The 12522-nt window shown below is 46.5% G+C and overlaps 1 protein-coding gene across 1 annotated transcript in view; it reads left to right on the top strand.

The window, feature by feature from the left end:
• Nucleotides 1-12522, top strand: part of LOC147108850 (microtubule-associated protein 1 light chain 3 alpha) — a 38228-nt gene that overhangs the window by 2993 nt on the left and 22713 nt on the right. The window contains exon 3 of the mRNA XM_086005756.1: nt 5010-5116. Within this exon, the coding sequence (XP_085861882.1) occupies nt 5010-5116 (107 nt within the window). The remainder of the gene's footprint in view (nt 1-5009; nt 5117-12522) is intronic.

The raw sequence follows: 12522 nt of genomic DNA, 5'->3' as shown, positions 1-12522 counted from the left end.
TTGCCTTCCATTGCTATGCTATGATTAGAGCTCTGAACTGTAAACTTTCTTTTGGGGGAGATGGGATGGGTGTCAAAACAAATTTAAATTTTTTTTTTTTTTTAAGTTTCACTTTGTTGGAACCTAGCTGAAGGGGAAACATTTGCAGGGCTATGGGGAAAGAGGACTAATTGGACAGTTCTTTCAAAGGGCTAGTACAGGCACGATGGGCCGAATGGCTCCCTTCTGTGTTGTGCCATTCTATGATCCTACGTGAATCATTCCGAGGCCAGCCCTCCCTATTGGCTGGCTAAAATATGAGTCGAGGAATATTTGCGAAGAGAGATGAATATTCCTTAATTGTTTCTTTGTTGCTAATTTTAGTTACTGTACACCAATCTAGAGGGAAGGATTTCAATGGTTCTTAAATGGCGTGTTTTGTGAAGGATAAACAATTGCACCTTGTGTAGGTGTCGATTGCCCTTACAGTTTCAGTGTTTGCGCCGCCGAGGAGAGCCGATCAGTTGTGGGTAATCGGCCCAAAGCTGCGCTCTGCAGACTTCCTGCTATAACAGGTGGGGACTCCAGCCCGACTGTCAATAAAGCAGAGACGGGATTACATCATTGCTTTTTACCGCATTGCGTTTTGGGAACAGTTAAGCTAATAAACCTCCCGCACCGCCCTCCTGGTCACCCAGAACACCCCCCGCCTCACCTCACCCAACCCGGCAGGTGCTGGGAGAAAGACTCCTCACTGGGTGACAAGCGGAAGCTTTTAATATTATACAGCCCGTCTAATGTGTTGAGAGCTAGTCTTAAAGGGGCAGCGTCTCCTGGTAGTCAGACTGGATATTTCAGTGTTGAAATAAATCGAGTTGGAAATTAATGTGTGTTCTTGGGTGTATTTTTTTTTGTTTTGTGGTAAACTATAAGTGTTAACATTTTGAGAATTGGCGATGGGGAGGAGGGGGAATTGGAATTTAAACATTTTATATATTTTTTAAAAAAAGGTTCTGTTTATAATTGGTAATGTAGTTCCGGGACTGGGTTGGTTGGTTGGTGGGGAGAAATCAGCTTCTGTATCATAGAATCATAGAAATTTATGACACAGAAGGAGGCCATTCAGCCCATTGTGTCTGCGCCGGTCGAAAAAGAGTTATCCAGCCTAATCCCACTTTCCAGCTCTTGGTCCGTAGCCTTGTACCTAGCTGGAAAGTGTATGTGCATAGCTGGGACAAGATTTTGCTCTCTCTTCCCCCCCCCCCCCCCCCCCATCACCACCAAGATTTAATTTCCCCCCCCCATCACCACCAGAGATTGTGTCAATTGAGCTTATACTCACTGGAGTTTAGAAGATTGAGAGGGGATCTCATCGAAACCTATAAAATTCTGTCAGGCGTGGACAGACTAGATGCAGGAAGGATGTTTCTGATGGCCGGGGAGTCCAGAACCAGGGATCATAGTCTAAGGATAAGGGGTAAGCCATTTAGGACTGAAATGAGGAGGAATTTCTTCACCCAGAGAGTGGTGAACCTGTGGAATTCTCTGCCACAGAGGGCGGTGGAGGCCAGTTCATTAAATATATTCAAGACAGAGTTGGATATATTTCTTAAGGCTAAAGGGATCAAGGGATATGGGGAGAAGGCAGGGACAGGGTACTGAATTTGGATGATCAGCCATGATCTCATTGAATGGCAGAGCAGGCTCGAAGGGCCGAATGGCCTACTCCTGCTCCTATCTTCTATGTTTCTATGTTTACAGGGTCACAGGTGAGGAATGGCTACTTGTGTGATGTGCTGGACAACTGCCAGTGTTCATAGAACTGTACCCCTGGACGAGTCAGTATTGTTAGTGGGGCTACCCATTAATGACATGAACTGTACCCCTGGACGAGTCAGTATCGTTAGTGGGGCTACCCATTCATGACATGGCCAACGTCAGAAGTTGATCGGAGATTTTGTGGGTGCCATGATCGAATTGAATGGCGGAACAGGCTCGAGGGGCTGAGTGGCCTCCTCCTGTTCCTGTGCTCCTGACGGTACATTGGTGTTACTTGCAGTATTCACGCTAATATTTCGTGCCATTTTCAATGATGAGAAAGCCTTGGCACTGTGGTCTACAGTTAAGTGTTTACCTGTTGAGCACGTCTGGCCTTGATGTTGAAGTGGGAGAACAGAGGCTTGCGTAACTCCGGAGACTAGGGCAGACATGCACAGTTCCAGCCCGTTGTAATAACACGTAGAACCACAGAATCCATGTTTACAGTGCAGCGAGAAAGGCTTGACCAGCTGGTCTTTGTTCAGCCACATTGCATTTCAGCCCTTGAGCAGTTTTTGCATTATATATGTTTAAGTCATCGGCTTTCAAAGCGGAGAGGATGACAGTTTGCACAGTTGCAGCATGTGCACCGTTTGTCTTGCCCAAGTAAGTAATTGGGGAATTGAAGGCCCCAGGCTCCAGCAGCAACATACAGTAACTTGGCCATAAAGAAGTTTCTGCTTCCCAGCAGTAGCAAAATACCAGTGTCTGCACCGGGTGGAGAATTTATTCCTGGTCAGCCAGTGACTCAGTTGATAGCAAAAATCTAGGCTGCAGTACTGTCGGAGGTGGCGTCTTTAGGATGAAACATTAAACCGAGGCCCCATCTGCTCTCGGGTGGATGTAAAAGATCCCATGGCACTATTTTGAAGAAGAGCAGGGGAGTTATCCCCGGTGTCCTGGGCCAATATTTTATCCCTCAATCAACATAACAAAAACAGATGATCTGGTCATTATCACATTGCTGTGTGCGGGAGCTTGCTGTGCGCAAATTGGCTGCCGCGTTTCCTACATTACAACAGTGACTCCACTTCAAAAAAAGTACTTCATTGGCTGTAAAGCACTTTGGGATGTCCGGTGGTTGTGAAAGGCGCTACAGTATATAAATGCAAGTCTGTCTTTTCTGTCCCGTGGTTAGTTGTGCAAAACTCTTCAGAACGATTCCAACATCTTTATTTGCATAGTCACTGTAGCATTAGGCTGGGAGCAAGCGGAAGCCAAGCGCAGGCAGCGCACGTCAACCCAAGCACCCCACCCACCGTCTGCCCCACCTGTGACAGAGACTGTAGGTCCCACATTGGACTCATCAGTCACCTGCGAACTCACTTTTAATGTGGAAGCAAGTCATCCTCGGTTCCGAGGGACTGCCGAAGAAGAAGCGGTCAAAAGTACTATTTCTATTCCTGTTGCTTTAAGCTCTGGCTTAATTTTTGCTTGTGAGCCTACAAAGCAAGATGCGATGATATATGCAGCCACTGTCTGTCTCCTCGGGACTATAATTTGAATATCCTGAGAGCATTTGCCTAGGTTCACTAAGCTGCCTGGCCACATTGGGCCTATATCTGTCTTATCTCAGCATCTCCTTGGAGAAGCTCAGCCCGTGAAACACTGGGTCTCCAATTCTGACCAAACCCAGGCTTACACCCAAGTCCGATGTCCTTCTCCGATCAGACTTTATCTGGAGTCGAAAACAGCGGTTACATCAGAATATTAGTCCCTCTCCTTCCTTGACCTGCCCTGCCACCAACAAATGTGTTTTGTCAACATTTTGATGACTGAAGACATTAAAGTCATAACATGGAGTAATTTAAGACCATTCACTCTTGGGTGGCAACTCCTGCAGTGTCTGCCTACTCCCAATAGCGCTACAGGTAGACTATCCTTTATCCGAAAACCTCGGGACCAGCCGTGTTTCGGTTTTCGGAGAATTTCGGAAGGTGGGTTGGCGGGGGTCCGCGGGGGGGTCATGCGCACGACCCCCCGCGGACCCCCGACCCCCACCGACCCCCGCCGGCCCCGACCCCCCCCCCCCCTGCGGACCCCCGCCGGCCCCGACCCCCCCCCCGCGGACCCCCACGGACCCCCGCCGGCCCCGACCCCCACCGACCCCCGCCAACTTACGGTCGGGGTCGGCGGGGGGGGGTCGTGCGCACGACTTACGCTGACGCTCAGCGTAAGTCGGCGGGGGTCGGGGCCGGCGGGGGTCCACGGGTGTGTCGGCGGGGGTCGGGTCCGCGGGGGGGTCGGCCGGGGGTCGGGGCCGGCGGGGGTCCGCGGGGGGTCGTGCGCACGACTTACGCTGAACGAAAAAACCTTCGGTTTTTAGAGGGTTTCGGTTTTCGGAAGTTCGGATAAAGGGTAGTCTACCTGTATAAGAATATTTCACAGCAGGATTGCCACTTGGGTGCTCACGGAGCCCCGTGGGCCATATGTGTATATAACGTTTAAACCCTTTGATTTGCATATGTCTGAAGTCTCAAGTCATCGATACTAACCAAGATTTAGGATTATCTACCAATAAAATAAGCCCCTTCCAAACTGCCAAGCCCACAATAATTTAACAAGGCAAGCTAGCGAAGTATAAACACAAATAGGACAGAGCTTTGTGGCCTAATCGGCAAGGCCCAGGAGTCCCATGTGGTCCAAGGAACGTAGTTTGAACATTGCGGCTCTACGAACCGCAGTTACAAATTGTATTGGGGACATCTGGCAGTCAGAAATAGTGGGACCCTCCATTACCTGCACTTCAGTATCCTGCCTTCCCGATTATCTGCCAGGAGTGTCGTGGAACTAAAAGCCCTGAGAAGCTGCCTCATTGCCCAGTCCATTATCACCAATTATCCCCCTGTCTGACACAAATCAACCTCACAATCTAAAAAAGAATAAATTAAACACATTTGTTTTGTGCTTGTTTACACTCCCATGCCCAGGGCATTACTATGCCCATATATGTAAGATCAAAATTCAGCCATTGCCAATTATCCTCCAATTTCCAGCATCTACTGGGGCAAGTTCCCTCTACTGCGGTGGATAGTGGAGGTTCCACTGTAGTTTCTGCGCACTTTTTATATAACAAAATCTAATTAAAGGGCCAGTCCTGTGCATGGATGCTTTGCTACAGTATTAAACTTCCCTGCCCCCCTTATTTAAAAAAAAAAAAGACTCCTATTGTGTATATCGATCTCTTCACCGTGACTCTCTTCCGTTGACAGGTGATCATTGAAAGGTACAAGGGGGAGAAGCAGCTGCCAGTGCTGGACAAGACCAAATTCTTAGTTCCAGACCATGTCAACATGAGCGAACTTGTTAAGATTATTCGGTAAGTGTTATCTTCCAAGCAAAGGAGAGGGGAAGCAACACCACCCGTCGGGTGTGGAGACGCAGAATGTTAAATGGGACCCTGGTTTAAAATGTCATTTAAAAAAAATATATAAACAGAAGGGTGGGGGGGGGGGAGGGGGGAGGGGGTGGGAAAGAGACATTTTCACCGTGGGCCAATATCTCCTTGCTGATTTTTCTTTTTAAACCTTTAATGGAATGTCTTTGTCATTTTAAGCCGGGGAACTGATGTGCAGAACCTCTTTTTTAAAAGAATGAAGGGAGAAAAAACATAAATAAGTAAAAATTCAGTTATCACCAATGTTCCCTTTAAAAAATTTTCCCGTGCGCGGTCCCTTTAACTGGGTGCGCGGCTTATTCAAATTTTTTGCGCGTGCTCTTTTTCTTCCCTGTAAAAAGCCGGTGAGTGGCCTGCGCGGGACCTCCAGACCGTTGAGCAGTATAGCGGGAACATTAGTCATGACCATGCAGCAGCCAGCACACAATCAAAAGTAGACGCTCTTCAGTAAAAATGAGAAGGACCAGCCTCCCTTATATGGCTGTGGGTAAATGTATTGTGTACTGAGCCATATAGGCCAGCGCGACCTCTGTCATGAAGTCTTTCACCTCCCACCTTGGTGCCACCACAGTTATCTCTACTGTCCCCAGGTTTTACACTGCCGAGTGCGGATGGGTTAATGCACTCTGTTTAGCTGCATCAACACTCCAGGCGGAACAAACTAAAAGAGCTGAATGGCCTATGTTCCTCACAAAGGAATAGTCCACTAGATAAGATACAAGAGGGCCTCTGCCCATGGAATCATTCCCCTACGTGAGTCATCGCCTTCAGGAGAGCAGTAAGGAAGGGCTTTCATTTGAAAAGGGCTTGGGTGGGTTGCAATTATGGTATACAGCTCATTATCTAAACTCTAGATCCTTTCAGAAGCAAGGAATGCTCTTGGTTTCATGTTTCTGCGGTTTGTTCTCCAGTCTCTCAAGGATAACAACCAGATTATGTTTCTGCGTTTTTTTTTAAAGCTGCTATTCCGCATTTCCTCTTTGGACTTTGACTTTGGAAGCAGTTTTAAAATTTGGCTCTGCGAGTGGACCCCTCGGATCACTTGTGTTTTGTTAAATTTTAAAAATCTGGGACCAGCCTGTTGCTCCATAGGATGCTTTGGGTGGAGGGTACCTGCGATCATCTACACCATGAGTTACCAACTGTGCTTGTGTGGGGAACTGTCAAGCAGAAGACAGAGGCTGAGGGAGGGGAAGCGAGGGAGGTAAAGGAGAAAATGGGGCAAATTAGCGGACACGAGGTCAGTATGTAAACTAACACTCAGTTCCTAGAATGCCACCTTGTCCTTAAGTGATCATGGTCCAGGCTAATTCTGACAGGATCCTACATGTAAAATCCTTAAAGGGCTTGACCAGGTAGAAGCTGGGAAGCTATTTCCCATGGCTGAGGAATCTAGAACCAGGGGTCACAGCCTCAGAATAAGGGGTTGACCATTTAGGGCTGAGATGAGGAGAAATGTCTTCACTCAGAGGGTGGTGAATCTGTGGATTTCTCTACCCCAGAGGGCTGTGGAGGCTCAGTCGTTGAGTATATTCAAGACTGAGATCGATAGATTTTTGGGCACTAAGGGATATGGGGATAGTGCGGGAAGGTGGAGTTGAGGTAGAAGATCAGCGATAATCTTATTGAATGGTGGAACAGGCTCGAAGGGCCGAATGGTCTGCTCCTGTATCTTGTGTTCTCATGGGCACATTAAGATCCTGCTCTCAAACTCTAGTGTGATAATCCCTTTACACATCTGTACACATTTATTCTCAGTTCCTTGGAGCAGTGCAATTGTTTTTTTTTTAAATAGTCTTGCTTTGCTCAAACACAGTAAGAGCTGAATCGGAAGGGAAGGGAGGTTTTGGAAGCAGCCCTGATGTCCATCTGGGGTTAGGCTTGGGAAAGCAGTTCCCTAAAGAGTCTCTGGATTTCCTCGTATTTGTTGATTTGGAGCCTTGTTCGAATTATAAGCCAAGTTCAGTGGAGACTTTTTTGTTTTGTAAACACTTCGAGCCAGTGCTCCAGCTGAGGTCAGGCAGTCACTCTGTCAACATCGGTCTTTATAAAAAAAAAAGTCATTCAGTAGAGAATCATTTGTGCTGTTTGCATTGAGCACCAGTGTTTTTTTTTGCATTGTTAATATGTAAACTTGGCCTCGATTAAGATCTGAAACAATAAAAGGCCGACCTTCTTTGAGTTTTCCATTTCAATTGAATCACTTTGACTTTAAACGTAGTCCAAATTTTATAGGGGTTGTGATTAGGAATGAATATCACACTGAATTACAAGCTCAGACTAGTAAACGTTGGTATTCAGAATGATTTGGTTGTCCTTGTACATGAATCACAGAACGCTAGCATGCAGGTTCAGCAAGCAATTGGGAAGGCAAATGGTATGTTAGCCTTTATGCAAGGGGGTTGGAGTGTAAGAGTAAGGAAGTCTTACTGCAATTATATAGGACCCTGGTGAGACCACACCTGGAGTACTGTGCACAATTTTGGTCTCCTTACCTAAGGAAGGATATACTTGCCTTGGAGGCGGTGCAACGAAGGTTCACTAGATTGATTCCTGGGATGAGAGGGCTGTCCTATGATGAGAGATTGTGTAGAATGGGCCTATACTCTCGAGTTCAGAAGAATGAGAGGTGATCTCATTGAAATGTATAAAATTCTTAAAGGGCTTGATAGGGTCGATGCTGAGAGGCGGTTTCCCCTGGCTGGAGAGTCCAGAACTAGGGGGTCACAGTCTCAGGATAAGGGGGCGGCCATTTAAAACCAAGATGAGGAGAAATTTCTTCACTCAGAAGGTTGTGAATCTTTGCAATTCTCTGCCCCAGAGGGCTGTGGATGCTGAGTCGTTGAGTATATTCAAGACTAAGATCGATAGCTTCTTGGGCACTAAGGGAATCAACAGATATGGGGATAGGGCGGGAAAGTGGAGTTAATGTAGAAGTTCAGCCATGATCTTATTGAATGGCGGAGCAGGCTCGAGGGGCCGAATGGCCGACTCCTGCTCCTAGTTCTTATGTTAAGGCTAATGCACTTTGGATTTTCCAGATCTCTTGTTGCCATGTACATTTATCCTTCTCTCCCCTTAACAACTCATCAGTCCTGTTGCTGATACTCAATCAACACTTATTGTCAGAGTTTGGGAGTTTTTCTTAAGACAATATATTTAAAAAAAAAAAAAAAAAAAAAAAAATTCTAGCTAACTTTTTCTCAGCCATTTCTTTACTTCCCTTTCCTTATGAAGATGCCGACTGCTTGCTGGAGTGCAGTTTTAAAGTCATTGCTTGCCCTTTGGTCCTTCATCCATTATTTAAGCATGAGTCTTAATGGTGGGTGCTGGTGGGCAATTCTGCCATGAGGGGCATCACATACGTGCCTGAACTGGTGCATTTTGGTAGGAAGAATAAGGAGGCCACATACTGCTTGGAAAATAAGAGACTAAGGCCTAAAAATTTGGTTGCTAACGGGAGACGCAAAGCATCTAGCGCCTGGGCGCGGCGCCGTCAACGCCTCCTGCGAAATTCAGTGGGAGGTTAGCGGCGACGGTAACCGTTAGGATGATGCCAGAATGGAGAGGTTATAATCTATCAGCAATGATTGAACAGGCTGGGGCTCCTTTGTCTAGAAAAGGGAAGGCTGAGGGGTGACCTGATGGGGGTATTTTTAAGATTATAAAAGGGTTTGATCGGGTAGACGTAGAGAAGCTGTTTCCACTCGTGGGGGAGACCAGAACTAGGGGTCATCAATATAAGATAGTCACTAATAAATCCAATAGGGAATTCAGGAGAAACTTCTTTACCAGAGAGTGATGAGAATGTGGAACTTGCTACCATAGGGAGTAGTTGAGGCGACTAGCGTAGATACATTTAAGGGGAAGCTGGATAAACACGAGGGAGAAAATAACTTTAATTTTAATTCACCGCCCCATTCCCACTCAGACCTCACTGTACTCGGGCTCTTGCATTGTTCCACGGAAGCTCAACGTAAACTCGAGGAACAGCACCTCATCTTCCGATTAGGCACTTTACAGCCTTCCGGACTCCACATCGAGTTCAACAATTTCAGATCATAACCTCGGCCCCCATTACATTTTTGCTTATATTTTATCCACATCTTTGTTTTGGCCCTTTCCCCCACCCCTCCCTTTTTTTTCTCTCCCACATGGCAGCTGTCTCTCATTCTGCCAGAACACTTCACACCTAATCTAGAGCCGTCTTTTGTCTCCACTAGTCCGATCACCATCTCGTCTGGTTTTGAATACCTCTTAATGTCTCTTCACTTCTTTTGTTCTCTCCCAGCCCTGCCTTCGATCTATTTCATTTCCTTTCCAGTTTTGAAAAAGGGTTCGACCCGAAACGTCGACTCTATTTTCTCTCTACGGATGTTGCCTGGCCTGCTGAGTTTTTCCAGCATTTTCTGTTATTAGGGAGAAAATAATAGGTGGTTATGCTGATAGTGAGATGAAGAGTGGGAGGTTAGAGAGGAGGCTCGTGTGGAACATAAACCCTGGCGTGGACCAGTTGGGCCGAATGGCCTGTTTCTGAGCTGTACATTCTGTGTAATTATAATTCTCTGATCTTGTTCCCACACGTACTTCCATTCAGGATCATCAAGGCAGTAATCAAGAGCGGGAACCCTACCAGAGTTTGTTTACTTTCCCAAGCCTAACGGCAGTGCCGAGGGCAGTTGTAGCCCCCTCACGGGACGCCTAACTTAAGATTTAAATTGGCACAGGCCAGTCGTGGTTTCTGTGACTCGGTCTCTCACTGGGGTCCGTTTGCCGAGCCTCCAGAGGAGTCTCGACAGGAAGAAGTTCGACACGGAATAGCCTCCGGCAGAGGCTGCCTTCAACTAATCATAGTAGAAGGACAAACCAAGATAGCAAGACACAGCGTGCAGTTATCTCGCTTCACAAGATTCAGAATTATGGAAGAACTGAGTAAGCTGCTGCCCCCTTTAATTGTTTGCTGGCCTCTTTCCTCGTCGCGCATTATTAAAATGGGAAACTCTGTCTTGAAACAAAAATAATGCCACCTCTCATTAAAAGAGTTGAGTCTTCACATGAATCGCCATCTGTGCATTGGCTGCTAATGTAATATTAATCCAAGGCCTGTTTTCCGGCCTCTCTCGTTACAGGAAGTGCTGGCATTATCCATACTTCATAGAAGAGGTGTACAGTTTAACCCTTAAACATGCCACCACTATCCATTTACGTTAAAGCACTATATGAAGGGAGCTTGTTTCAACGGGCCTGCTTATAATTTAGTTGGCAAATAATATGGAGAGGTTATTGAGGTCAAAAAAGCACGAGAACTGAGCTAATGACCCAAGTTTCACGATTGAATTATTCTGTCTCTTTGTTGAATCTATTTGTTTATGACCATAGAGTCCACAACAAGGGGGCATAAAATTAGAGCCAGGCTGAACATTTCAAAACTGATATTGAGTAAGGGTATCAAGAGATATGGAACCAAGGCGGATAGATGGGGATGGGGTTGAGGTACCGATCTGCCACGATCTAATTGAATAGCGGAACAGGTTCGAGGGGCTGAATGGTCTTCCCTGTTCCTGTATCCCTAGAGGAGCAATGCATTAGCTCCACTGATGTTAGCTCAGTTTCCATCATACAGCCACACCCCATGATTCCTTTCTAGACAGTTGCGCAGCACTTAACTGGTTAAAAATATAAAGAACGGAACTGAGTCTTGGACCCCTGTTTTAAAACATATCATTGCAATTTTTTTCAATGCCAATCGTTTCAAATGACATGGAGCTACTTGGAAATTGTCAGAGTGCGTCCGTTATTTAACATTGCCAAAAGTATGTGTGCCAGTAGTGAGCAGCTACTTTGCAGAGCTATAGTTTCACATTTTGTAGGCTGCGAATTGTAACAAACTGAAGTCAAGTCTTTAGGGGGGAAAAAATGACTAAAAAGCATGATTCTAGCCCTCCCCCTCCTCTCAGAAATTGGAGGACAAAATCTAGGCTGACTCTCCAGTGCAGTGCTGAGGGAGTGCTGCACTGTCTGAGGTGCCGTTTTCCAATGAGACGTTAAACCGAGGCCACGTCTGCGCTCTCAGGTGGGCGTTGTAAAGATCCCACGGCACTATACAGAGGAAGAGTACGGGTGTTATCCCCGGTGTCCTGGCCAATGTTTATTCTTCAACCAACAAAACAACAGCAGATTATAGAAACATAGAAGATAGGAGCAGGAGTAGGCCATTCAGCCCTTCAAGCCTGCTCCGCCATTCAATGAGATCATGGCTGCTCATCCAAATTCAGTACCCTGTCCCTCCTTTCTCCCCATATCCCTTGACCCCTTTAGCCTTAAGAACTATATCTAACTCCTTCTTGAATATATTTAATGATTTGGCCTCAACTGCCTTTTGTGGTAGAGAATTCCACAGGTTCACCACTCTCTGGGTGAAGAAATTCCACCTCATCTCTGTCCTAAATGGCTTACCCCTTATCCTTAGACTGTGACCCCTGGTTCTGGAATTGCCCGCCATTGGGAACATCCTTCCTGCATCTAGTCTGTCCAGTCCTGTTAGAATTTTATAAGATTCAATGAGATCCCTTCTCATTCTTCTAAACTCCAGCGAGTATAAGCCCAATCGACCCAATCTCTCCTCATACGTCATTCCTACCATCCCAGGTATCAGTCTGGTGAATCTTTGCTGCACTCCCTCCATGGCAAGAACATGCTTCCTCAGATAAGGCAACCAAAACTGCACACAATACTCAAGGTGTGGTCTCACCAAAGCCCTGTACAACTGCAGCAAGACATTCCTGCCCCTCTACTGGAATCCTGTCGCTATTTGCCGCCTTAACCACCTGCTGCACCTGCATGCTTACCTTCAGCGACTGGTGCACAAGGACACCCAGGTCTCGTTGCACTTTCCCTATTCCCAATCTATTGCCGTTCAGATAATAATCTGCCTTCCTGTTTTTGCCACCAAAGTGGATAACCTCGCATTTATCCACGTTATATTGCATCTGCCATGCATTTGCGCACTCACCCAACCTGTCCAAATCATCCTGGAGTTTCTCTGCATCCCCCCCCTCACGGCACACACGCCCACCTAGCTTTGTGTCGTCTGCAAACTTGGAGATATTACATCTAGTTCGCTCGTCTAGATCATTTATATATATTGTGAATAGCTGGGGTCCTAGGACCGATCCCTGTGGTACCCCACTAGTCACTGCCTGCCACTTGGAAAAAGAGCCATTTATTCCAACTCTTTGCTTCCTGTCTGCCAACCAGTTCTCTATCCAAGTTAGTACCTTGCCCCCAATCCCATGTGCCTTAATTTTACACGCCAATCTCTTATGCGG

The sequence above is a fragment of the Somniosus microcephalus genome, chromosome 13, assembly GCF_052327205.1.
Source record: "Somniosus microcephalus isolate GS21.2 chromosome 13, FLI_Smic_1.0, whole genome shotgun sequence".
NCBI classification, from domain to species: Eukaryota; Metazoa; Chordata; class Chondrichthyes; order Squaliformes; family Somniosidae; genus Somniosus; species Somniosus microcephalus.
The sequence above is the reverse complement of the archived record's forward strand: the minus strand, read 5'-3'. Positions and strand labels throughout refer to the sequence as shown.